We start from the raw sequence: 27299 nt of genomic DNA on the forward strand, positions 1-27299 counted from the left end.
TGATGAAGAGGAAAGGATAACAATTGAAACCGAACGCAGTAACGAACGGCCCGAAAGTGAAATCGTCCAGGAACTGAACGTGAAGCAATTGCATGAGATTTTCACAGCGATTGATAATGCTGTGATGATTGCAGAAAAGTATGACTTTAATTTTGAAAGGGTACATAGGTTTAGAGCATTTTTGCAGGATGGTTTGAGTGCTTACAAAGAACTCTATGATAGAAAAATGCGCAAGGCTTGTGGTAAACCATGTATATAGGTTGTAACTGGGTTATCTGTCTGGACAAGCCTGGACACGCCCCTCTGCTGACTGCTCCTGTGGCTCCTCCCAATGACCCCTGAATAAAGGTGCTTGTGTCACTGCTCCTCCCACTGTCCAGGACAGACATACAGCATGGACGTGGATCCATTTTACTGTTAATAAAAGCCTTTCAGTATTTACTCTACTTCCAGTCCTTTGGAGTAATTGATAGTGCATCAAGGCTGAGCAATCAAGCATACTTTCGTTTTTCAAGCCTTCCACTTCAGCCACAGCAGACGACGAACCTCGACCTTCAACATAGAGGCAGGCAGACCTAGAAGGTGACCTTCTGCCCTGAAGGAAACAGACGACGACGAGATGACACCCCAGTCTCCCACCATCCCAACTCAGCGTAACACACCATCATCAGTGTGCTCACTGTCTTCCCAATCCCAGTAAGTGAAGCTACACTGTACATACATTATTTCTACTTTATATAGGCTGAGTATTTTTATGTGTTTGGTATGATTTGGGAGCTTCTTAGCTTAAAGGTTACTGGAAAGCGTGCTTCTGCCGAGAGCGCTTGTGTCGAGTGTTTATGCTGCGAGTGCTGCCGAGAGCACTTGTGCTGAATCTTCCTGCCGTCTGCGCTTGCGTGAGATTTTCACTGCGGTGGACAGTGCTGCAATGATTGCAGAAAAGTATTCCTACTTTATATAGGTTGTGTATTTATCAGATCATTCCTGCTTTTACTATATATTACTATTATTTTAGGTTTTATGTGTTATTTGGCATGATTTGGTAGGTTATTTTTTGGGTCTGTGAACGCTCACAGATTTTTCCCATATAAATAAATGGTAATTGCTTCTTCACTTTACAACATTCCAGCTTACGAACCGTTTCATAGGAATGCTCTACCTTCGAATAGTGGGGAAAACCTGCATTCCACCCTATAACAAATCATGCCCCTTGGACGGGAGTTGCGAATTAAAAGTTTCTCAATTTAATCTTGTGTCTTCATGTAAGGACAAACTAAACAGCTAGCCTTCGGATTTTTAAAACCTTTGTGCTTCAGCAGTCGAACAAAACCGTTCGAAAGAACCATTTTTAAGTGTGATTCTGAGATGAGCTGGTTAGCGAAGGGAGGGTTTAAAACCCTTGTTAAAAAACTCGGACGTAACTTCTTTGAACTTAGCATGTTCCTGCACAACCTCAGGCGAGTAATCTTCAACAATTCTAATCTTGCCGCCACGATAATCAATCATGCCTCTTCGATGAGATTCGCATATTAATAGTTCCTTTGTTTTAAATTCATGAGAACAAATGATTACTGATCTTGGTCTATCTCTGTTAGGGGGTCTAAACACAGGAGACCTGTGAACTCAATCAATTGTAGGTAAAGACGCCAAAATTTCCGGAAATAATTCTTTCAGCAAGTTTGCAAAGAATTCCATAGGATGATTACCTTTGATTAATTCCTTGAGACCCAGAACCCATAGGTTGTGCCTTCTACTTCGATTTTCTATGTTGATAATCTTCTGTCTTAACTTTTCGTTGGACTGCGATTGCTTTTCACAAAACTTTTGCAGTTCATCCACTTCCGCTTCCAGAGAAGACAACATTGCTTCATTAATTTTTTATACGTTTATCACGTTCATTAAGTGTTTGCTGAATAGAATCCAATTTACCATCTATTTGTTTAAATTCAGAGCTGAATTGTTGAAATTTCTCAGAGGCTTCTCGGGTATGACTTCGCAGCAAATCCATAAAAGAGTCCAGAGAAGCAGGGGGATCATCCTTTTTAGTACCTCTGCCACCCCTTGATGGTGAAAAAATATCACACTTGAAAAGGAAGTTTCAAGACAGGTTGGAAATAGTAAGATAATTAGAGTTGGAGCAATGGGAGATTGCTGCTACACCATCAGCCACCACCAGGAAATCTCGACAAGAAGTGTTACGAAGGAGACAGATGTGGAGACATAGGGATTCCAGAGCCTTTATCCTGAAAGGCTGAAGACCGAACTTCCAATATGACCTGAAGCAAAGGAGAGATCGGCCAGTCATGAATAATTGCAGAGAGGAGGATGTTGTAGGATTGACAGCGGCTGGAGTTAGGGAGGGAAGCTTTGAACACGTGAAAAGTCAGTAGCCTTTATACGGGTTTTCTATAATGTTAGATTATTGGTACATTTGGAAGATGTCCTTCATTTAGTTTGGATATTAGGTTTCCATTCTGCCCAAAGTTATAAGAGATTTCAAAGGAATGAACTTTTAATTTCTCACATCAGAGTTAGAATCAGATTTATTATCTCAAAGTGTGTTGTAAAATTTATTATTAATAATGAGAATTATTACCATTTACAATAAATAAATAAATCATGCTAAAGAGGAATGGAGGGGTGATGTTCATGCATTCATGGACCATTCAGAAATCTGATGGTGGAGGCGAAGAAGCTCCTAAAACATCGAGTGTGGGTTATCAGGCTCCTGTACCTCCTCCCTGGTGGTAGTAGGACAAAGAGGACATGTATCAGATGGTGAGGGTCCTTAATGATGGGTGCTGCTTTGTTGAGTACCAGCTCTTGAAGATACCCTCGGTGGCAGAGAAGATTGTTCCCGTGATAAAACTGGTTGAGTCTACAGCCCTCTGCGGCCTTTTGTGGTCCTGTGTATTGGAGACTGTGATGCAACTAGTCAGGCTGATCGCCTCTGTACCTCTGTAGAAATCTGCAAGTTTCTTTGTTGACCTTCCAAATCTCCTGAAGCTCCTAAGAAGCAGAGCTGCTGGTGTGCCCTCTTTGTGATTGGGTCATTGTGCCAGGCCCAGGAGAGATCATCTGAGATGTTGATGGCCAAGAACCTGAAGCTGCTCACTTTTTCCACTGCTGGCCCCTCGAAGAGGACAATGAGACATGCAACAAATGACCCTTGAACTGTCTGGGCGTCTCTATCAAGCTTTTGGCTTCCATTTCCAAATCCACTGGCAATGAAGCTTTGGGCTACCTCCTTTCAAGCACAACGTACTTCTTCAGTTTCTGTTTTGTTGTTTTGTGGTTCCATGCAAGTTGAGCAAAGTCACAGCATGAAGTGAATTTAACTGAAGTTATCACACTGAATCTTTTCAATCGCATTGCTGGTCTTGTCCATTACAAAATGTCCACCGCTCATGAAGCTGGCAATGAAGTGTTATTATAAGGGAGTTATTATTAACTTCACTAGCAGCCTGAAATAAGGGCACGGTGCTGGTAAGGTTGTTCAATATGTTGCCTAGACTTGACAAAGGAGCCTGCTAAATCTTGTCAACTCTAGGTACATTGGGTAATGTACACACATTTCTGTGTAATGATGAGCCTAACCACAAAGAATGATTTTCACGGTATCACTTAAATTGTTACCTCACTGGCAGAACCAATAAAGTAAGTTCTATAGTGACATGGGTGGTGTAATAGATATTTGCCTTCGTTGGTCAGATTACTGAGTGCAGGAATTGGAATGTCACGGTATACCTGTGCAAGATGTTGGTAAAGCCACATCTGGAGTACTGTGTAGAGCTCTGCTAGAGGAAGGATGGCATTTAAATAAGGAGGGTGTCTAGGTACCATATCCGATGCGGACGTTGGTGACCGTGGTTTTCCATACAAATCTATCCCTTGTTTTGGATGACTTCCATTTCCTCGATGTGTAGTCACCTGGCCAGGCTTTTGATGTACATCAGCCGAGGTCTTCCTCTCGGTTTGCTCCCCTCGATGTTTCCAGAGGGTGTGAGTTTTTCTAGTTCATCTTTCCGCATGATGTGTCCTAGGAATCTGCGTTGTCTTTCTCTTACTGTTGGTATGAGTGATCTAACTGCTTGGGCTCTTCTGAGAACTTCTTCATTTGATGTGTGTGTGGTCCATGGTATTTTTAACATTCTCCTGTAGGACCATAATTCAGCTGCTTCTAGTCTCTTTTCCATTGCTGGGGAAATGGTCCGGCATTCGCTTCCGTAAATCAGGATAGATTAAATGTTGCACTGCAGTATTCTGTTTTTAGTGTAAATGCTCATCTTTCTGTCTGTTAATATGGTCTTCATTTTCTGGAAAGCTTCTTTCGCCATTGCTATTCTGTATTTGATATCTGTGTCGCATCTGCCATCACTTGTTATTTGGCTGCCAAGATATCTGAATTTGTTGACTTGTTTGATGCTTGTATTTCCGATCTTGATCACACATTGTGGGATGTTTGTCTTTCTGGAGATGACCATGCTTCCTGTCTTCTTGGTGTTGATTGAGGGGCCTCTGCGATTACTTTCTGCTGTCACTATAGTGAGTAGTTCTTGAAGGGTGTAAAAAAGAATTTTGAGGATGCTATGGGGACTAGAGGGCTCCGATTATAAGGAGAGGCTGGGTAGGTGAGAGCATTTACTGCTGGAGCATAAGAGGCTGAGGGCTACCCTTATGAAGGGTTTATAAAATCATGAGGGACATAGTTATGTTCAGTTTGCACAGAAAATCTCAGGGTAGGGGAGTCCAAAACAAGAGGGCATAGGTTTAAGGTGATGGGGAAAAATTTTAAAGTGATCTGCAGGGCAGATTTTTCAGACAGAAGGTGGGGATATGGAATGAGCAGCCAGAGAAAAGATAAAGATAAAAGATTTGCTTTATCACATGAAGGTCAAAACATACAGTGAAATGCATCGTTTGTGTCAGCATCAACACAGTCTGAGGATGTGCTGGCGCTAGCCTGCAAGTGTCTCCTTGCTTCCGGGCCTAATGCATATTCCCACAACTTACTAACCCTAAGCTGTAGGTCATTGGCATGTAGCAGGAAGCTGGAGCTCCCAGAGGAAACCCACGCGGTCATGGGGAGACCGTATACAAACTCCTTACGGACAGCGCAGGCAGTTGAACCTCATTCGCTGGTTCTATATTACACTTAGCCACTGCCCTACTGTACCGCCCATAGTGAGACGGGCACAGTTAAAATATTTTAAAGACGTTTGAACAGTTACATTGGATAGAGCAGGCGTTCCCAAACTGGGGTGAACAGACCCCTTACTTAATGCTTTTGGTCCATTGCATAAAGAGGTTGGGAACCCCTGAGTTAGGGGGATATGGTCCAACACAGGCAAATGGGACCACTTCAGTTAGGCAACTTCATCAGTACGGACAAGACAGACTATTTCTATGCTGTAGAGCTCTGGGATTCGAAAAGTTAAAGTTAATTGATTAACTTCATAAGACTATGACTGTAATGATTGCAAGTAACTCTCACAAGTCTTAGCAATATGAGTGAGGTTATTGCATTTTTTCCAGAGCTGGCCTCAGATCATTGGAGTTAATTATCTCTCAGACCACTTCTTCTTGCTGGTGGTTCAGATCAGCCCTTACCTTCTCCAGTGGGATTCTTGGGTGCCCATGAGTGAAATGGGTTCCTGCTATCATGCTCCCATTCTGCACAGTGACTGTGATCATTGCTTATGAGTTACCATATGTTCTTTTTTGAGGTTCCGAAAATTACTCAAAATTAGCACGTTAGGAAAAATAAATATTTTGATTACCCCTCTGCATGCAAGTCACACAAACAAGGAGATGTACAACTTTGGACAAGGAGGAGAGCACCCAATCCCTTTCATGAATTACTTCAATACAAATTGGTATTAGTCTTCCATATCAGAATCAGGATTAACATCACTGACTTATGTTGTGACGTTTGTTGTTATGTAGAGCAGTATATTGCAGTACATAATAATAAAAAAACTGTAAATTGCAGTGAGTATTTTTTTAAATATTAAAGTAAATAAGAAATGGAAAAAGAAAAATGAACAGTAGTGAGGTAGTGTTCATGGGTTCAATGTCCATTCAGCAAGATGATGGCGGAGGGGAAGAAACTATTCCTGAATTGTTGAGTGTGTGCCTTCAGGCTCCTGTACCTCCTCCCTGATGAGAGCAATGAGAGGAGAGCATGTCCTGGGTGATGGGAGTTCTTAATGTCATCTCTTTGAGGCATCGTTCCCTGAAGATGTCCTGGATGCTGGGGAGGCTAGTGTCCATGAAGGATAACATCACCTATCACTTGTTACCAACAGAGGAATGAATGCCCAGGCCAGTATCTTTTATCTCTCAAGTGCAAGTGTTCTTTCTAATTGCTAGCTTTGATTTTGTTTCGAAGATGTTGAATGTTCATTTCCGAGCAGTGCCTTTCTCTAATAGCAGGAATTAAAACACTTTTAACAGCAATACAATGTGGTATGATTAACTGTGAATTAATTTAGTGACAAAGGTTATGAGCTAGAGTTACATACAGCATGTGCATGTAATAAATGTGAGTGGGTGGCACACTTCCTTATAAAAATAAGTTGGCTCAGTTGGGATTAGAATTGCATTCTTTGGCAGGCTCTGGCCTCTTGAATGCTTCCAAGCAGATTAACTTTTTCTCTCTCTCTTGTGGCTTCTTGGCGAGCACTGTGACTTGTGACTTTTGTTTCCAATAAAAATGTTCTTCAAAGCTGCTCTGGATTTTATTAGTCCTTTGTTTGTTTTTTTTATACATTTAACAGCAGCAGTAGTGAAATGCGGTGCTAAAAGATAACTCCAGCTGAACGATTGGATTTAATCATTTATGGAAATATGGCCATACTATTTCGGCTGCTGTGTTGTGGGCAAATATCCAACTGCACTTGTATTTGTTGAAGGAACAAGTTTTTACCTTGGACGTTTCGGAGGAATGTTCATAGATTGAGTTCATCGGTGGTAGAAACGCCAAGTATCTTTGTGTCACGTGAGCCTGGAAGACTTATTCTGCTTGTCATGAACACAGCAGTTGGCTTCAGATTTCTGCAGATAAAGCAAACTCTAAGTGAAGCTGGAAGTGCTTTTAAATGATGGAGGTGAAGCAACTCATTGGACTGAAGATGAACCTCCTCACTTGATATGCCTTGCTGAAGAGAGCTGGTATTTGCACATCCATGCTCACATCATTCTATAGATGAGCAGTAGGGAGCATCCTAACAAGCTGTCTCACCGCTTGGTTTAGAAACTGCACTGCAGCAGACAGGTAGTCAAAACTGCCCAACGCATCTCTGGCACCAGCCTACCCACCGTCAAAGGTCATATATACAGCCAGGTGCCAGTTACATCATGAAGAACCCCGCACACACTGCTCATGGACTGTTTGTCCCACTCCCTTCAGGGCGGAAACGACATAGCATCCACACCAGGACCACCAGACTCAAAAACAGTTACTTTCCCCATGCAGTAATACTGAAAAACACCTCCACCCACTAACTCTGCTACTATTATTTACCATCAGTCATCTAATCTACAGCTTAATGGCATTTTATGGATATACAATCAATCTATGCATAGAAGTTATATGAATATTTATGTTTATTGTGGTTTATCATTATAGTTGTGTTCTCTATCTTTTGTGCATTTTTTTCTGCATCAGATCTGGAATAACAATTATTTTGTTCTTCTTACCCTTGTGGGCAGGAAATGACATTAAACAATCTCAATGTCAAAACCAGGGTTCGTTTTTTAAAAAAACAAGGAGGGTTTTTTTTAGTATGTGGACAGTATTTTCTTTTGTGTCACCTTGTAGGTATGCAGTGTTTTTTTTTAAATTGTTTACTTTTGGGCTAACTCTGGGTTTTCCACTTTGTTTTGCAGGTGGCTCAGTTGGGATCATGGGGATTGTTAAACTCTCTTTGTATTCATCACTTTTATTTAATTTTGGCACAATTTAATCAGCATGGTATTTTCAATGCTTGCGTTCCTACATGCTCCAGGGCGTATTTCAGGCGGGCTATATGCTGACTCCTCTTTGTTGGGTCATTGTGGTTCCTGGTCTGGTGAAAATCAGACCGAGTTCAGCATATCATCTCTGATTTCAGTTGTTCAAGGTTGTGTAGAGTTTGCCCAAGTTCTTGTAAGTTTTGCTGGTTAATTTCTGTAATAAATCATCAGTTTTTTGTTTGAGTTGTCCAAGTCTCTGTGATCCCTGCACTTGAGTTTGCTAGTGACCCTTACACTCAAACTGGGATACCTCCAGTAATTTTTTTTTAGATCTTATAAAGTGTTGGAGACACTCAAAGGAAAGTGAGGAAACAAGTTAGTTTTATGAGAGCTACTCTCTTGGTCCTATCCATCACTGTCCCACTTCCTCTGCAACTTAAATCTAACCTGCTTTTCTCCTTTCCCATTCCTGACAAAAGGTCTTTGACCTGAAACATTAACTCTCTTTTTCCACCAGACTATTTGAACGTTTCAAGCATTTTCTGTTTTTATTTCTGATATGTTCCATCTGTCGAGACTTTTTGAGTTTTTTTGCAAATTAATATCTAAATACTGTGGATAATTTGCTCCTGGATTAAATAGATTGCTTACTGGGCTCCTGTCAATGAAGTTTGATGCCTCAGTCAAACAGTTCCAATGAAAGGTGGAAGACAAAGTTATGGGAAATGAGTTTTCATCTTCATGGATTCTATATCACTATTAATCAGAATTAGAAACAGAATTACAAACAATTTCATCAACATCATGTTGTGAAAGTTATTGTCTTTGAAGCAGCAGTACAATGCAATACTTATTAATAGAGAAAGAAACTGTGAATTACCGTAGGTATATACAAATTAAATAAGTAGTGCAAGAATAGAAATGAAAAAGTCATGAGGTACTGAGTCCAATATCCATTCAGAAATCTTATCACAGAGGGGAAGAAGCTGTTCCTGAACCATTGAATGTGTGTCTTCAGGCTCCTGTAAGTCCTCCCTCATGGCGGCAATGAGAAGAGGGCATGGCCTGTGCGATGGGGATCCTAAGTGAAGGACACTACTTTTCTGAGGCATTTTTCCTTGAAGACGTCCTGGATACTACAGAGGCTAAAAAAACTGCAGGAGACTTGCACTAATTCTTTAGTGGAGGATTCATAGATGACCATGAATAAAGAGGAAATGAAGAATTTTTAACACACAATTTTAAGCTATGACAGGAACTGCTGCTGATTTTTTTTGATCCCTCAAGAATTGCGATGAACTTTGAGCTACCTGTCACAAAGCACACAGAGTTATTATCGTAGTTGGGTTGTTGATATGGTTAATTCAGCTTTGGCTCCATGGGATCTTCCTGTACCTCTCTGGGTGTGCATGGTGAGTAACTTGACAATGAAATGACATTAAACATACTGGAATATACATTAGCTCCCGCAGAGCGGCATGGTAGCACAGCGGCTAGTGTAACGCTTTATAGAACCAGTGATCAGTGGTGTGGGTTCAATTTCCATTGTTGTCTGTAAGGACTTTTCACCTTGACTGCGTGCGTTTCCTCCCACATTCCAAAGAAGTACAGGTTAGGATTAGTAAATTGTGGGCATGCTATATTGGTGCCAGAAGTGTGGTGACACTTGCAGGTTGTCCCCAGAACACTTGTGATGCAAGCAATGCATTTCATGTATGTTTCAATAAATATGAGATTAATAAACCTTATCTAACCTAATCTAGGCTATTTGGCCAATCAAGTCTGCTCCACTATTTCATCACGGCTGATCCATTTCCCTCTCAACCCCATGCTCCTGCCTTCTCCCCATAATCTCTCATGCCCTGACTAGTCAAGAATATCCACAGCCACCTCTGGCTGAAGAAATTCCTCCTCATCTCCATTCTAAATGAACATCCCTCTATTTTTCGGATGTGCCCTTTGGACCTAGACTCCCCCACCAAAGGAAGCATCCTCTTCATGTCCACTCTACATAGGCTTTTCAACATTTGATAGGTTTCAGTGTGATCCCCCCTCATTCTTCTAAATTCCAGTGAGTACAGGCCCAAAGCCTTCAATCACTGCTTGTATGATAACCCTTTCATTCCTGGGATCAATCTCGTGAACCTCCTCTGAACTGTCTCCAACGTCAGCACATCCTTTCTTAAATAAGGGGCCCAAAACTGCTCACAATACTCCAAGCTTTTATATTCTGGTCCTCTTGAAATGAATACTACCATTACATTCACCTTCCTCACCACAGACCCAACCTACAAATTAACCTTTAGGAAATCCTGCATGAGGACTCCCATTTGATGTGATTCAAACCGTATGTCAGTTCTCCTGTTACTGCCATGGGATGCTTAAACAGCAAATGGAATAAAAAGCCCTAAGACTGCAGGTTCAGCACCCCTCACTGAAATTCCAAAATCCAAAATGTTTTTGACCACTGACATGACTTCACAGATAGAAACTTCCACAAGGCGCTGGGAAAGTTGATGCACAGTCTCTGCACACCACAGACAGTTCTGAGAAGACACTTCACGTACGTAATGAACAGAAATAGAAAATGACTACATAGAGTGAAAAATGAAGATCTCGATCGTGTTTTGAAAGAGTGGATTCATCAACGTCATTGGAGTGGACTTATGCTGCTAAATGTATGCTGATCATGACACAAGCAAAGATCTATCATGACAAACTGAAAATGGAGGATAATTGTATCGTGCACAAAATTATTTAAAATATTATATAAAACTATCGTCCTCCCATTGTAGTTGTTGTGGAACAGACGGCGGTTTGAATTTGATGGCAGATAGTGAAGCCAGTCGCAGCACTGGAGCCCGGCAATAGACGCAGGCGGGGGAGTCATTCAACTCCAGCAGTCTGTGGAGGACCCAGCTCCATCATGACGGACTGTGCTTTGATCGTTAACTCTGTGAGATGTATTTAAGCTGTATGTGTAACGTAAATGGGTTTCATGTTTAGACCTGAGTCCCTTCCCCAAGGTATCTCATTATATAAATGCAAATATACCTAAATCCAAAATCCAAAACACTGCATTTTGGATAAGGGATTCTCAACCTGTACCAGCAAGCACCCTTCTGAAAGAGGAAGGTGGAAGGGTGGAGACTGCATCCTGGAGAAGCTCCTGCAGTGATGTCCTTCAGCTGTGATGATTATCCTCCAACAATCACATTCTTCTTTCTGTATCCAGTGTGACTCCAGCCTCTGGAGAGTCTATTTTTGCTGAAACTCCATAGTGCCAAATTCAGTCCTCTGCTACCGTCATGATAATTATAGTCATTCAAATCAATAAATCAAATCAAATCAAATTCAAGTTTAATTATCATTCAAACATACATGAATACAGCTAAATGGAACAGTGTTACTTTGGGGCCAATTTGCAAAACATACACAGCACATTCAAAATAGCAAGCAAAAAAACATAGTCATGCAAAAAAAAACCAAATATATAGTCCAAGACCCTGAGTAACATGTTCTGTAAATTGATTGTACAGATTCCCAGCAGTGCACAGCCACTGCAATCCAGCCTGTCATTCCACCGATCACACACTGGAGGGCAGCACCAATAGGAGAGGCCAGCCCCCAACTGAGCATGGACGCCATGCAGTGTCTCTTTCCTGGACCGCTGCAGCAGCAGGCAAGCCCACATCTTGAGAACGAGTCTCGTGCCACTAGTCGTCCCAGGGAAGGGGACAGGCCTGCAGCATCTTACATTGTCAATGTCCAACAGGGTCTTGCAGCTGCAAGACAAACATCCAAGAAAATCACCCACGGTTATGCTGCTCAGCACCTTCACGCAGCGACTTCGATACCTTTGAGTAGCGGGCAGCGCCCAGGCCCATTCCTCCAACCAAGTGCAGCTCGCGTATGCAATTCATGTATTTATACATATAACCCGCAATGAACGAGAATGCTTAAGCAACCAATACAAATACAGGATTGTTTTCAAGTATTACTTAAATATTAAATACACAACAAGAATAATATGTTCAAACTATCCTGATCAAATATTCTCCCCCTTTTGCACTAAAGGCATGGCACTATTCAGTTGCATTATATATTTTCACCTTGCAATAGCACCATTGGGGAGATCACTCCATTTACTCCGGTGCATCTATTGTGCAACTGACCGAGGTTCGATCCCAACCTCTTCTTTCCGTCAGTGTGGAGTTTGCATGGTCTCCAAGTAGTCTGGTTTCCTTCTATCGCCCAACAGTGTGCAAAAGTGGTCAGCTAGCAGGTGACTATAAGTTGCCTTAGTGTGTAGGTGAGAGGTAGGATCTGGGGAGGTGCTGATGGGATATAAAACGGGCTCCCATAGCTGTGTTGTAAAATGAGTATTCAGTATGGACTCAGTGGGCTGAAAGGCCTGTTTCTGTACAGTATCTCTCTATGGTTGGGTTGAGTTGTTCTCCGATCTTGCCAATTTGCTTGCCAACGTTTCCTCACCCATATGAGGAGACATGTGCATGTTAATTGTGGTGTGTCCTCCGAGTGCTTGGCCGTTATATACTTATCAATGAGCTGATTGGTTGTCATTTCGGAAACTCAGTTGTGATGTGGGAGGAAACGGCGTTGCTGGTTGGTTGTGTGGCAAACTTCGTGTGCTTCGGTCTGGAATCTTTCCCACATAGGCTCATAAATAGGATGCAGGTCGGTGTGTTTGTTTACCGAACTGCTCACAGAAAGCCATGCTTCTGGGAGTTCTCCAGCATGCCAAGTGTTTAACGGTGCCATGACTTTCACTAATGCCCAGTTGACTTTGTGCACCCCTCCATCTTCACAAGTAGAGACTAGGGAGAGGTAGACATGCCATTTGACAGCCAGCCAGTTCATGAATCCTTGTGGATAGTCTTCACCCAATCTGGCCAAAGTAATAATTGCCGCAGTCCCCATTTTGCATCTTATAGACCATAGTGGTTTTGTCCAATAGCTTAGTTCGTTCTTCTGGTCTGCAAAGTATTCTCCTCAACATTGTCGTTGGCTTGTGTGCAGCTGAAATTCTAGGCTCTTGTAGCAGTCTCTGTAGTTCTTTGTACATTTGAAAAATCTAAGTGGAGGGGTGTAAGTGTTAATTTTAAAAGTTCATTAATGTTCAGGCAGAATTAACTCTGCCTGACAGCGTAACTCTGCATCTGGGACAAGTATTATTAATTTATTTTGTTGTAGAGTAATTTTCCTTTTCCAGGTCCAGCTCACAATTTTATTTCATTTTTCTACCTTTGCCCCGTTGGGAGAGAGTATGTATCTGTTTTGAAGAACTGGCTATTCAGATCTCGCAACTAAACTGATATGTAAAGCCACTCTATTGAAAGTGAAAAATGGGCCAACTCCAGATCCCACCCGCAAATCCAATCCTGACTTGTTAATTATTTCGTGTTTCTGTCTCGTCTGAATAGAAAATTAAATACTTGAGCAATATATTTACCAATATCACCAGGTCCCAGCTGACAACTAGTTACAAATTAATTCACAAATTCGATAAGTGGGGTATATTCTGCAAGTTCTAAGTGTTTGGACGGAGATTGTATCTCCTCAGGGAGTAGGTCACCAGTACATTTACTTCAATGGATTTAAATTGTCAATGCTCAGGAATCATTCTGTCACTTTGGCTCGCTGGGGCAAGGAAAGTTCGAATCAATTGGTGAACCACTTTACAAGCACCTCCACACCATCCGCCATGAGCGGGACTTCATGGCAGCCAAACATTTTAATTCCCATTCCCATTCTGAAACGTTGGCTCATGGCCTTGTGCCAAGATGAGGCCACCCTCAGGGTGGAGGATCAACACCTTATATTCCATCTGGGTACCCTCCAACCTGATAGCATGAATATCAATTTCTCCTTCCCCTTCTCCCTTTCTTTATTTGCCCCTTTGACCCTTTACTTCTTCTCACCTGCCTATAACTTCTCCCAGGTCTCCTCCTCCTTCCCTTTCTCCGATGATCCACTCTCCTCTCCTATCAGATTCCTTCTTCTCCAGCCCTTTACCTTTCCCGCCCACCTGGTTTCACCCATCACCTTCCGGCCAGCCTCCTTCTCCTAACCCCCACCTTTATATTACGGCACCTTTCCCCTTCCTTCTCAGTCCTGAAGAAGGATCTCGGCTCAAGATGTTGACTATCTATTCATTTCTATAGGTGCTGCCCGACCTGCTGAATTCCTCCAGCATTTTGTGTGTGTTGCTGAGAACCAGCTGATTAAAGGGTAATTACGAATCTGCCACTGATTCAGTCTTTGAAGTAGCCTGCCATTCACTCTGCCCAGTGTTATCGCTCACCAAGGCTACTCAGTGCGTGATACTTTAGCGCTGTATTCAGATTATCCTTCCTGCGTGAACTGTGCTTGTCCTCTCAGTCAGGCCTGAGGCTCACATACCAAAGAATGTTTCCTTTGATGAAGTAACAAGGAACACTAATTTTGAAGGGTGATGATTGACAGAATGCAGGGGGAGGCTTGGATGGTTCCTGTGCATCAATTTAGAGAGAAGCTGGATTACAGGAATTCCTGTACCAGTGCAGGAGCCATGGTATGCAGCTAATGAAACTCAAGGGTTTACAGAGCTTTAGGAAGCTATTGAGAAGCAAATGCTTTGATCTCATATTAATCAATAAACTCTGTTTGAAACAACAATTGAAGGAAGGGTCAGGATACAAAGATGCAGTATCTTTACAGTATGCGTGTATGCACGGAAAAATATATCTCACTTCCCCCCCGTCCCTCTTCCTTTCCTCTTCTCTCTTTTTCTCCGCCTCCCTCACAGTCTCTGTCCCCCTCTTCCTCACCAGCCCCTCTCCCTCTCCCCAATCCCTGTCCCCCTCTCCCCCTCCCCCTCCGACCCTCCAACATACCACCCCCATGGCCATGACTTTGATTAGTTTCACACTAATTTCAATTATGCTTTTCTGTCCCAAGAATTAGTGAGAGAAAATGTTCAGTCTTAAACGCTATATGGGAAAATAAATTCATGAAAAATAGCGACCCAACCATTTCGTCTATTTTCAAAGCTGCCCTTCAAATTTATCAACGTTGCCTCATTTAGAGAGATTTATCAGGTACACCAGAACAATTGATATGCCGGTGCTGAAAGAGCCAGCAATGCTTTCAAAGTTTATATCAAGTTTGCTGTGTTTGCCTGAGTGATTTTTTAAAAAATATTAAAATTGAGTTCAAAAACAGGTCCTCCTGGTGAAAGAGGATCTCCTGGATCTCCTGGCCAGGACGGTACATAAACACATACATACTCGGGAGGAAAAGAATACAAATATTAAAATACCCAGTCTCAGGACATAAGAACAACAAGCAGTTGCTAATCTTGTTTTACTTTTCACTTATCTCGTATGTTCCATTCAAATTCCCACAAATCCCCCCGATGTGAAAACCACGTTGGCCACCGGAGTGTACTAGGCATTGCCCCATTTCAATATTTCCCCTTTAGTTAGAAATTTGTTTGATGTTTTCCTGCAAACTTCAGCACATTTTAATAACTTCTTGGAAGCTGATCTATGATCGCTGCACAGCCAGTAAACCTTTTGGCAAAACCCCCCCCCCCCCCCAAATGGAGCAACGCAGATGGCTCTTAGAATCAGGGACTTTGAATAAATGGCATGGCTTCTTCCTAGCATACTGCACCATGAGTCACAGCATCTGAACTGCAGTTTTTGTAAACTTTGCTTTGATCTTTCGCATCAGCCATGCTTTATACAATTGTTAACTGTTTATGAGATATCTTGAAGGATTATCTCCCGTGGTGGCCCTATGAGTTGCTATGATTGTGAGCTTGAGAAAGAAACAAACATTAGGCAAGGCTCCTACTTGCTCTTTATGGAGCCCTGCTGGAACGTCTTTGGTGAGGAGCTGCTTCAGGACTGGATCTCACCACCTTTGTTGTCACAGACAGTGAGAATTAGCTTCACGCATGCAGGATTTTGGTTTTGGTGAAGCAGCAGAGAAAGAGGAAAAGAGCTGAGAGGTGGAAAAAGACCATACTTGGAGTTTGCTTGGGAGCATTGGGAGAGGTTCACATATTATTTTACATTGTAGGATTAAATTTGATGTAATTAAGTTTAATGCAGTGTAGAGTTCTGTGGGCTGAGGGGCCTGTTCTTGCGCTGTACTGTTCTCTGTTCTAAATTTGCAAAACTTAAACAGCATGTTACATTGTGCGGGTGAAAAATAAGTCAAGTGCATGGTCTCCGATTCATACTGTTTGTGTACTTTATCCTATAGTATTTCGATGTCTAAATCAAGGAACTATTTTCCTCTAAGCATTGCCACCTTTGGTATCGGGTATATAAAATAGTATTCTATTTTATACCAAATGAAACATTTCATTGATAATTAATTACCTTCATTTTACTTTAGTCATTGTTAATTTTGGTGGAAAAAAATATGGGTAACAAGTATCAAAATGCGATCATCAGCATCATTATGTGTGACGACCATGACTGTTCTTGGCAATTTTTTTTACAGAAGGTTTGCCATTGGCTTCTTCAGGGCAATGTCTTTACAAGTCAAATGACCCCAGCCATTATCAATACTCTTTAGAGATTATCTGCACCAGCTGCTCGTACGACCATCCACCAGCTGCTCCCATGGCTTCACGTGACCCTGATCGGCGCTAAGCAGGTGCCACACCTTGCCCAAGGGGGACCTGCAGCCTAGTGCAGTGATACAGCGCCTTTCACCTCCTTTGGTAGAGACATATCTCCAATCCGCCACCCAACTTTCAGCAAGAAGAACTACTGAGATAACCAAAAAAGTTTGCACCGCATGGAATTATCTGCTCACTTTTCAATTGGTATTTGACTGCCTATTTTGTGTGCTGCTTCCCAATAAGGAGAGTGAAAGCAACATAACTTCAACATCAGTCACTGCAAAGGGCATTCCTCCTCCAACCATTCTCCCTTTGCTGTGCAGACCACCTAACTATTCACAGTACAGCCAAGAGACCACGAGGAAGATATTGGTCTTTGGTTAGGGGGCTAAATGCGCGGTATCATAGCTGCTGTCCATTTTAGTCAGCTTCCAACATCTGGTTTCATTGACTTCAATGTTTGACTGATACTATGTTGTACATTCAGCATTGCCAACAAAGGATAAATTTCTAGTGAGCTGTGTGCAACACAAGCCAACATCCTGATGTTCTGCAGTAGTTTGTGCTTTGTCTTCATTACAGTGCTTCACCCCTGACATCAATAATCCCTTCTCCAAATAATTTATAAATTTTGGTCCTTATTTGATTCATTTTATTGTCTCCTAATAGCCTGAGCAAATTGTTTAGTCATTCTTAAGTGCATTGGCAGAGTTTGGAAGCAACTTGGCTACATTCGCATAAAACAGAGAAACGAGAGATATGTTCAAGTTTTCCACAAGGGCAGTTACAGCATATATAATTTCAAAAATCAGATCAAATGTAAAATTTGAATAATAATTTAAATTACAGGATTTAATCTAGTATTTGGAGAGGGACAGAACTGCAGACACTAGAAATCTGAAACAGAAACAGAAAATGCTGTTAACACAAGAGATTCTGCAGATGCTGGAAATCCAAAGCAACACACACACAAAATGATGGAGGAATTCAACGGGTCGGGCAGCATCTATGGAAATGAATAGATGGTCGACGTTTTGAGCTGAGACCCTTCTTCGGGACTGGATAGGAAGGGGGAAGATGCCAGAATAAAAAGGTGGGATGATCCCAATTCTGCCCCCAGACCTGGAGTATCTCACAGTTAAGTGCCACCCATTTTTCCTGCCACAGGAGATTTCTGCGGTCATTTTAATAGTGGGGTACATTCCACCTCAGACCAATGTCAGGCAGGCTCTGGATGATCTAAGCAATAGGATCAACATGCATGGAACAGCACATCCTGACCCAGCTCCATCATTTTTGGGGATTTTAACCAGGCCAGCTGAAAAAGTCAGTGAAACGGATCACTTGCAATACCAGAGGCAACAGCACACTGGACCATTGCTACACCACCATCAAGAATGCCTACAGTGCTATTCCACACCCTCACTTCGGGAAGTCTGATCACCTGGCTGTACTTCTACTCCCTGAGTATAGGCAGAGACTGAAGACTGCAGCACCAGTAGTGAGGACCAAGAAGGTTTGGACAAGGGAAGCACAGGAGCGCCCACAGGACTGCTTTGAATTGGCGGACTGGACTGTATTCAGAACTTTATCCTCGAACCTGGATGAGTATGCCGCAATTGTTACCAACTTCATTAAAACCTGTGTGGATGAGTGTGTGCCTACAAAGACTTACCGTACATTCCCAAACCAAAGACAAGGATGAACTAGGAGGTACGTCATCTGCTGAAGGCTAGATCTGCGGATTCAAGTCTGGTGATCCAGGTCTGTACAAAAAAAAGACAGGTATGATTTGCATTTGGCTATTTAATGAGTGAAGAGACGATTCCGAACAAGGTTGGAGGTGACATCGGATGCACGCGAACTTTGGCAGGGTTTGCAGGACATTACTTCCTACAAAGCAAAACCCAATAGCATGAGTGGCAGAGATGCTTCACTACCAGATGAATTCAATGCCTCCTTTGCCCATTTTGAAAGGGAGTTTATAACTACAGCTGTGAAGATGCCTGCTGAACCCTGTGACCCTGTGATCTCTGTCTCGGAGGCTGATGTCAGGCTGTCTTTCAGGAGGGTGACCCCTTGTAAGGCGGAAGGCCCTGATGGAGCTTCTAGTAAGACTCTGAAAACTTGTGCCAACCAATTGGTGGGAGTATTCAAGGACATTTCCATCCTCTCACTGCCATGGGCGGAAGTTCCCACTTGCTTCAAAAAGGCAACAATTATAACAGTGCCTATGAAGAATAATGTGAGCTGCCTTAATGACTATCACCCAGTAGCATTCACATCGACGGTGATGAAATGCTTTGAGAAGTTGGGCATGGCGAGAATTAACTCCAGCCTCAGCAAGGACCTGGACCCATTGCAATTTGCCTTTCACCACAATAGGTCTACGGCAGATGTAATCTCAATGGTTCTTCACATGGCCCTAGGTTACCTGGGCAATACAGACACCCATGTCAGGGTGCTGTTCGTTGACTATAGCTCAGCATTTAACACCATCATTCCCACAGTCCTGATTGATAAGCTACAGAATCTGGGCCTCTGTACCTCCCTCTGCAATTGGATCCTCAACTTTCTAATTGGAAAACCACAATCTGTGTGGATTGGTGATAATATCTCCTCCTCACTGACGTTCAATACTGGCAAACCTCAGGGGTGTGTGCTTAGCCCACTGCTCTACTTTCTATATACACATAACTGTGTGGCTTGGCATAGCTCAAATATCATCTATTAACTTGTTGATAATACAGTCATTGTTGGTATGATCTCAGATGGAGACGAGAGGGTGTACAGGAGCGAGATACACCAGCTGGTTGAGTGGTGTTGCAGCAACAACCTTGCACTCAACATCAGGAAGATGAAAGAGCTGATTGTGGACAACAGTGATTGCGATGACTGTCTGGTATGGGGGGTGGGGGCTACTTCACAGGGTCGAAAGAAGCTACAGGTAATTGTAAAATTAGTCAGCTCCATCTTGGGTACCAGCCTCTGTAGTACCCAAGACATCTTCAAGGAGCGTTGCCTCAGGAAGGCGACATGCATTATTAAGGACCCTCCACCCAGGACATACCCTCTTCTCATTGCTACCATCAGGAAAGAAATACAGAAGCCTGAAGGCACACACTCAGTGATTCACAAACAGCTTCTTCCCCTCTGCCATCTGATTCTTAAATAGAGATTAAACCTATGAACATCACCTTACTTTATTTTTTTTTGTTATAGTGTTTCTGTTTTGCACTATTTTTAATCTATTTAATATGCATAAGCATATATACTTACTGAAATTGATTGGCTCATTGATTGATTAATTGATTTCTATATTATGTATTGCATTGAACTGCTGCTGCTAGATTAACAAATTTCATGACACATGCTGGTGATAATAAATCTGATTCTGATTCTGTAAGGTGTTCGGTGAATCTAGGTGGGTGGGAAAGATCAAGGACTGGAGAAGAAAGAATCTGATTGGAGAGGAGAATTGACAATAGGGGAAAGGAAAGGAGGAAGGGACCCGGTGAAGTAATAGGCTGATGAGAAGAAGTGAAAGGTCAGAGTAGGAAATAGAGGAAGGGTTGGGGGGGGGGGGGGGGGGAATTGTTTACCGAAAGAGAAAATACTGTAAATATCTATTTATTTATTGTAAACGTTTATTTATTTATTTATTTATCTATCTCTCTCTATCTATCATGATTCGGTGCAGATAGGCCTTTCTGACCCTTTCAGCTCTGCAGTCCCCTAACTTAACCCTAGCCTAATCATGGTACAATTTACAATGACCAATTAACCTACCAATTACTACGTCTTTGGAATGAGGGAGGAAACTGGAGCACCTGGAGGAAACCCACGCGGTCACGGGGTGGACGTAGAACTCCTTACAGGCAGCGGCGGTTGTTGGGACTATAAAGTATTGTGCTAACCACTACGTTACCATGCTGCCCTGATATTCAGCAGGTCAGGCAGCCTCAGTGAGAGAGAGAAAGACAGAAATGATGTCTCCAGTTGGCTGGTGATCTTTCATTAGAATTGGCCAACTATTGGGATTGCAGTAATTTGTCAACGTATACCATGCTAGCAAAACAGTTTAGTTAGATTGCAGTGATATTGCAGAGACTAAAGGTATTACAAATGGCCACAATTGCATTCAAGAAAATTTTTTAGTTACCAGTATCATAATTTCCACGGGAACGGTTGTGAATTATGTTGTGCAAGCATTTGGGGTTAAACAGTATATTATTTTTGTACTTTAATGAATATACTTCTTCCACTTATCACCTAAATACCTAAATTATATGTAGATAATTTAGCACGGAGTGAAAAATGCCGGTGCTGGTTGTCCATCCTGTCCGAGGATGACCGGAGACCTGTTCGGGAGAGTTTTTAAAGTGGGAAAGCCATTGTACTGGGGCACTCCCACTTGACCTCAGAACTCCGGGTCCAGTGGTGCAAACCAGTCACAGACTGAGCCCTTGCTTGGTTGCAGTGGCTGACTGTGGCATCTTCTGTGCCCTGCCATGCCCTTCGCTCGCCACGGATCATTGCAGTTCTGCCTTCATAGCCGTTGGATCTCATCCGCCCAGTCCGCCAGAGCTGACAGGAGTAATAGACAATTCACTGTGAAGTATAAACCGAAGGAATCTTGCCTATCCACATACAAAAGGTTCAATGTACTTTTCACCTTGTATATTGATTAAAGCACTCAACTTCTGCTCAAAGCTGAAGATGGGGTAAAACCAGCTGTGAAAACTATAAGTGATCTTGATTAGCTTTAATTGTCTCTTCCACGAAATGTCTAAAAAACACATTGAAATAAATAATCTTTCAAAATAAATGCAAATAAAAATATAAGTAATTAAAAATCATTGAAAGAAGCAACATAGCTCCCAATCCTTGTAGCCTTACTGTCCCCATTCCAACTTGTGGAACTTCAGATCCCACAAGAATGACCTGGCACAGGATTCCAATGTAAAACAGGGAAATTACAGCAAGGCTGTGCTGGTATGGAACCTGGCACTGGCAAGCTTGGCCTTCTGAGCCTGTCAATAAATCCCGGGTGTTTGCATTTGACAGGATGTGCTTACAAGTCCAACGTTCAGTGCCTGAAGAGACAACAGCCAGTAATATCTATCTGCAAATGCTGATGTTCAAAGTACATTGATTATCAAAGTATCTATAGTATGTACAACCTTGAGATTCGTCTCCTTACAGTCAGCCACAGAACAAAGAAACCCGCTAGAACCCATTAAAAAAAGACCGTCTAACCCCCATTGTGCCGGAAAAAAATCGCGGAACCATTGAAAGGAAGCAAATAACATTCAGAAGTGAGTCCACAGCTGCAAGGCCAGTCAGGGCCAATCCAGGTCCGTTGCAGGCCATAGCCTCAGTTCAGCACAGATGTTCATAGTGGACTCAGCAATTCCTGCACAACGCCCACTCACGGTAAAGAATGGTACCGTCACTGAATCATTCAGCAATGTTCCAGAATGCCAGATTAACTCTTGTTAAAGAGTCAACATTGCCATGGTGCTCAGGGTCAGATTGTTAATTCTGTGCTCATTGGAACAAAATACTAGAATGCTATCTTTTAAGGCCGGGTGTTTGTTTGTTTGTTTATTTATTTACAAGGCACAATTAATCTACCAGCTGAAGAGTCCTTTTTATTGTACTAGGGAACTGTTGACAGCAACAGGATAAGAGATGTCCTTGAGCTTGGTGCTAGTGGACAGTGAGGAAGGTTTTCAAAGCTTGCAGAGGGATTTGGACCAGCTGGAAAAATGGGTTGAAAAATGGCAGATGGAGTTTAATGCAGACAAGTGTGAGGTATTGCACTTTGGTAGAACATACAAGGTAAATGGTAGGGCACTGAGGAGTGCAGTAGAACAGAAAGATCTGAGGATACACAGACAAAATTCCCTAAAAGTGGCGTCACAGGTAGATAGGGTAGTAAAGAGAGCTTTTAGTACATTGGCCTTTATAAATCAAAGTACTGAGTATGATAGTTGGAACGTTATGGTGAGGTTGTATAAGGCATTAGTAAGGCCGAATTTGGAGTATTGCGTGCAGTTTTGGTCACTGAATTACAGGAAGGATATTAATAAGGTTGAAAGAGTGTAGAGAAGATTTACAAGGATGTTGCTGGGACTTGAGAAACTGAGTTACAGAGAAAGGTTGAATAGGTTAGGACTTTATTCCCTGGACTGTAGAAGAATGAGGGGAGATTTGATAGAGATATATAAAATTATGATGGGTATAGATAGAGTGAATGCAAGCAGGCTTTTTCCACTGAGGCTAGCGGAGAAAAAAACCAGAGGACATGGGTTAAGGGTGAAGGGGGAAAAGTTTAAAGGGAACATTGGGGGGGGGGGCTTCTTCACACAGAGAGTGGTGGGAGTGTGGAATGAGCTGCCAGATGAAGTGGTAAATGCGGGCTCACTTTTAACATTTAAGAAAAACTTGGACAGGTACATGGATGAGAGGTGTATGGAGGGATATGGCCCAGGTGCAGGTCAGTGGGACTAGGCAGAAAAATGGTTCGGCACAGCCGAGAAGGGCCAAAAGGCCTGTTTCTGTGCTGTAATGTTCTATGGTTCTATGTGCTATCAAGCTTCCCTGATCTTCTGCCTGGTGGTGGGGTGTGGTGGGCTCGGGTTATTTATTTATTGAGATACAGTGCGGATTAGGCCCAATTTCAAGCTACGTTGCCCAGCGATCCCCCAATTTAAACCTAGCCTAATCGTAGGACAATTTACAATGTAGAACCTACCAACTGGTACGTCTTAGGGCTGTGGTAGGAAACCGGAGCACCCTGAGGAAACCCACGCGGTCACAGGGAGAACGTCCAAACTCCTCACGGGCAGCTGGTAATATCTTATGTGATGAAGAGCAGACGAAAGCGTGAATATGTAGATGATGTCATTGTGGAGCTCAGAAGCCCACACAACTGCTCAGGTCGGCATACATCTCAGTCTGTTTTGACGCCACAATGAGAGGTATTTTCATGTTTGGATCCAGTGACACCTTCTGCTTCAAAGTCTGAAAGGAACTGTGTGACGAGTCAAGCCTTGGAGATTGTCACGGAGATATCGGATCCTTCTTGTGCCACCACTGGAGTTAGAAACTTCTGGTTTCTGGGCCTCACCGTCCACGTGACCATGGCACGGAGTCTGTGAATGCTGGCAACAGTGTTAACAATTAGCTGCTCAGAGCTGCTGTCTGTCTCAGCTGGAGTACAAATGCTGTTGTTCACCTGTCCACAAGGCTGTTGGAGATGGTACGTGCTCAGGCACGTGAAAAGTTACGAGGGAAATATCACTCATTTAGCAGTCCACTCATTGATATGTATTGGAGAGCCTTTCTCTGAGATACATTCAATCATTTATTCAATGAATCATCCCATCACTTCCATTGTTTTAACATGTAACAACAGGGAATGAGGCCCCCGGGGTTGACCATGGATATTGCGTCCAGCTTGCTTCCTTGATCCGCAAGCCAGGGCAGGATGACGTGGAAAGTAAGCTGTTGCTCATGTAGCAGGCTCCCCTCCCCACACAGCTGATGAATCCAAAGCAACGGCAGAGACCGACACAGTTTGGCACCAGCGGCGTCACAGGAGTTGCCAGTCAGCGTTGAACTCAAAGTAGGGCTGCCTGAGGGAATGGCTCTGGGCTTTTCCCTCAGGGTTACTCCCGAAGCCTGCACTATGAGTGGGTATAGTCGCAAGGCACCAGAGATTTGAGATCAGAGTTTTCCTTCTGGTGGAAGAGCTACCAACCACAGCTATCGAGCCACATCTGCCCGGACAACAAGGAATATGTTAAGATTATCTATACCATTGTCTATTTAATGCCATGATGGGATATATCATACCTCTCTAATTCCCACAGATATTTACATGCTTTGTTGTCTGAGGATTGCCTTTAATTTTTTTTTCTCTGTCCTTATTAATAATTCCAGGTCCAAGGGGTGAACCAGGTATTCGTGGTCCATCTGGGGTTCCAGGAGCACAAGGACCTGTCGGGCCACCAGGTTAGTGGTTTCCATGAAAGCAAAATACTGCAGAGGCTGCTACTCTGAGATAAAAACAAGAAACTGCTGGAAATACTTGGCAGGTTAGGCAGTATCTATGGAGAGATAAGCAGAATGAACATTTCAGGACAATCATCAACGGTTTAATCACAGTGTCCAAAGCTGAGCAGCCAATTTGTAATGTTTATTTGATGCCTTCGTATAAGAAAGTAGTGATGCTTAAGCAAGTGAATAATTAAAACACATTTTCAATGAATTATAAATTGCTGTGGAAAGATAAAAAGAACTCTTCAACTTCCACTTATGTTCTCGATATTTATTGCTTATTTATTATTATCATTAATTTCTTTTTGTACTTGCACAATTTCTTGTCTTTTGCACTCTGGTTGAATGCCCAAGTTGGTGCGGTCTTTCATTGATTCTATTATGGTTATTATTCTATCGTGGATTTATTGAGTATGCCTGCAAGAAAATGAATCGCAATGTCCAAAAGTAAATTTATTATCCAAGTACATATATGTCACCATATACAACCCTGAGATTTATTTCCTTGTGGGCATACTCAATAAATCCATAATAGGTTAATAACCATAACAGAGTTAATGATAGACCACAAAAGAGGTTAATACTGGTAGGACGCTGATAGAATATGGTGACATATATGTACTTTTATAATAAACTTACTTTGAACTTTAAAATGAAAGACAAATCTGCTTTGTGTTCATTGCACTGAGTTAGAAGGAGTTGGTCCTTGCATCTATCAGTGAGTCCTTCTGAGTAAATCAGGTCTTTCTCATTTGATGAGAAAATCTGCAGATGCTGGAAATCCAAGCTTCACACACAAAATGCTGGAGGAACTCAGCAGGCCAGGCAGCATCTATGGAAAAGAATAAGCAGACGATATTTCGGCCAAGATCCTTCATTAGCCCCTTTCCCATACAATACTGAGTGACCATGAAGACGGCTCTGGAGGCATCATCATTGGAAATGCTGGTTAGAATCATCATATGTTCATTCGTTATGTGCAATGCCATATGATGTGGGTGATCCTGAACTTTCCATGACCACGATTGTTTTTTTCCAAATTTTTCTACAGAAGTCATTTGCCATTGGCTTCTTCTGGGCAGTGTCTTTACAAGACAAGTGGCCCCAGCCATTATCAATACTCTTCAGAGATTGTCTGCTTGGTGTCAGTGGTCACATAACCAGGACTTGTGATCTGCACCAGCTGCTCATACAGCTGTCCGTCACCTGCTTCCATGGTTTCACATGACCCTGATCGGGGGGCCAAGTAGGTGCTACCTTGCCCAAGAGTGACCTGCAAACTAGCGGAGGGAAGGTTCGCCTTATACCTCCTTTGATAGAGACGTATCTCCACCCCACCACCCTGTCAGTCTCCTAGTGTTTTGGGGCATCTGGTCTGCAGGAACTGCCGCAGACTTGAAACAGAAAGGTGACTGCTTCAATCGTAGTAGCAGAAGAACATCTCTCTTTTCCAGGTAGATAAGTAACTATTGGATACCAACAACAGTCTCTTCCTCCCAGCTAGACAACTCTTCCCAGTCACCAACGTTGGCTTCTCAGTCTAGACCCCGGGCTACTGCTCCTCCAATTACAGGCTATCCTCCTCTCTGTCAAGAAATTGTCCTCATAGAGTATGACAGTGCAGAAACAGGCTCTTTGGTCCATCTAATCCATGCCAAACTATTATTCTCCTTAGATTCGTCAACCTGCACCTGGACCACAGCCCTCGTAACCCTCCCATCTTAACCAAATTCCTCTTAGTCTGGGCCACTACCCATCCTAACAATTTCCAACCATTGTTTGCCTTCCTTTGGATCATTCAATTTCCCAGATCTTCTTCAAGGTTTTTCTGATGGCCAAAAGTGGAAGCAGAGCAGTTAGTCATAAAACTGTCTTCTCCTTCTGAGTCTCCTGAGATCACCCACGAGGTGTCAGCAGCTGACGTGCCAGCTGGTGACTGGGTTGAAAGCTGGACAGAATGGATGCTTTGGGCCTCTTGTTGTGCACTGACTGCATTTCAAAGCTTTATATTGTCTGTAGAGTGCCCGTAGTGACTGAAGTTCAAAGTAAATTTATTATCGAAGTACATATATGTCACCATATACAACCCTAAGATCCATTTTGCTGTGGGCATACCCAGCCAATCTATAGGATAGTAACTCTAACAGGATCAATGAGAGATCAACCAGAGTGCAGAAGACAACAAACTGTGAAAAAAGGCAAATATAAAGAAGTGGTATTAAATATCGAGAACATGAGATAACGAGATAAAGACTCCTTGAAGTGAGATCATTGGTTGCTGGAACATCTCAATGGATGGGCAAGTGTGTGCGCTGAACCCCTTTGTTCAAGAGCCTGATGGCTCTTGAATCTGGTGGTGCGAGTCCTGAGGCTCTTATACCTTCTACCTGATGGCAGCTGCGAGAAGAGGGCATGGCCTGGGTGGTGGGGATCTCTGATGATGGACACTGCCCTCCTACGAGTGGTTGGGATGGCTTTACCCCTGATGTACTGGGCCAAATCCATTTGAAAACTAACTAAAAGTCACTGAGAGGCTAAGTGAGGGAGTATCGATTGAATTCCAAGTTGAAAAGTTGGCTTAATCCTGTATTGCAAACCAATAATAAAATCATTCAACTCTTCAACAATTCATGTA

The 27299-nt window shown here is 42.7% G+C and overlaps 1 protein-coding gene across 3 annotated transcripts in view; it reads left to right on the plus strand.

Moving 5' to 3' along the window:
• The window catches only part of emid1 (EMI domain containing 1), a 437271-nt gene that overhangs the window by 315202 nt on the left and 94770 nt on the right, over positions 1-27299 (plus strand). For all 3 annotated transcript variants that reach the window (XM_073065698.1, XM_073065701.1, XM_073065699.1), the window contains exon 7: positions 24548-24619. In XM_073065698.1, coding sequence (XP_072921799.1) covers positions 24548-24619 — 72 coding nt within the window. The remainder of the gene's footprint in view (positions 1-24547; positions 24620-27299) is intronic.

The sequence above is a fragment of the Hemitrygon akajei genome, chromosome 14, assembly GCF_048418815.1.
Source record: "Hemitrygon akajei chromosome 14, sHemAka1.3, whole genome shotgun sequence".
Classification (NCBI taxonomy): domain Eukaryota; kingdom Metazoa; phylum Chordata; class Chondrichthyes; order Myliobatiformes; family Dasyatidae; genus Hemitrygon; species Hemitrygon akajei.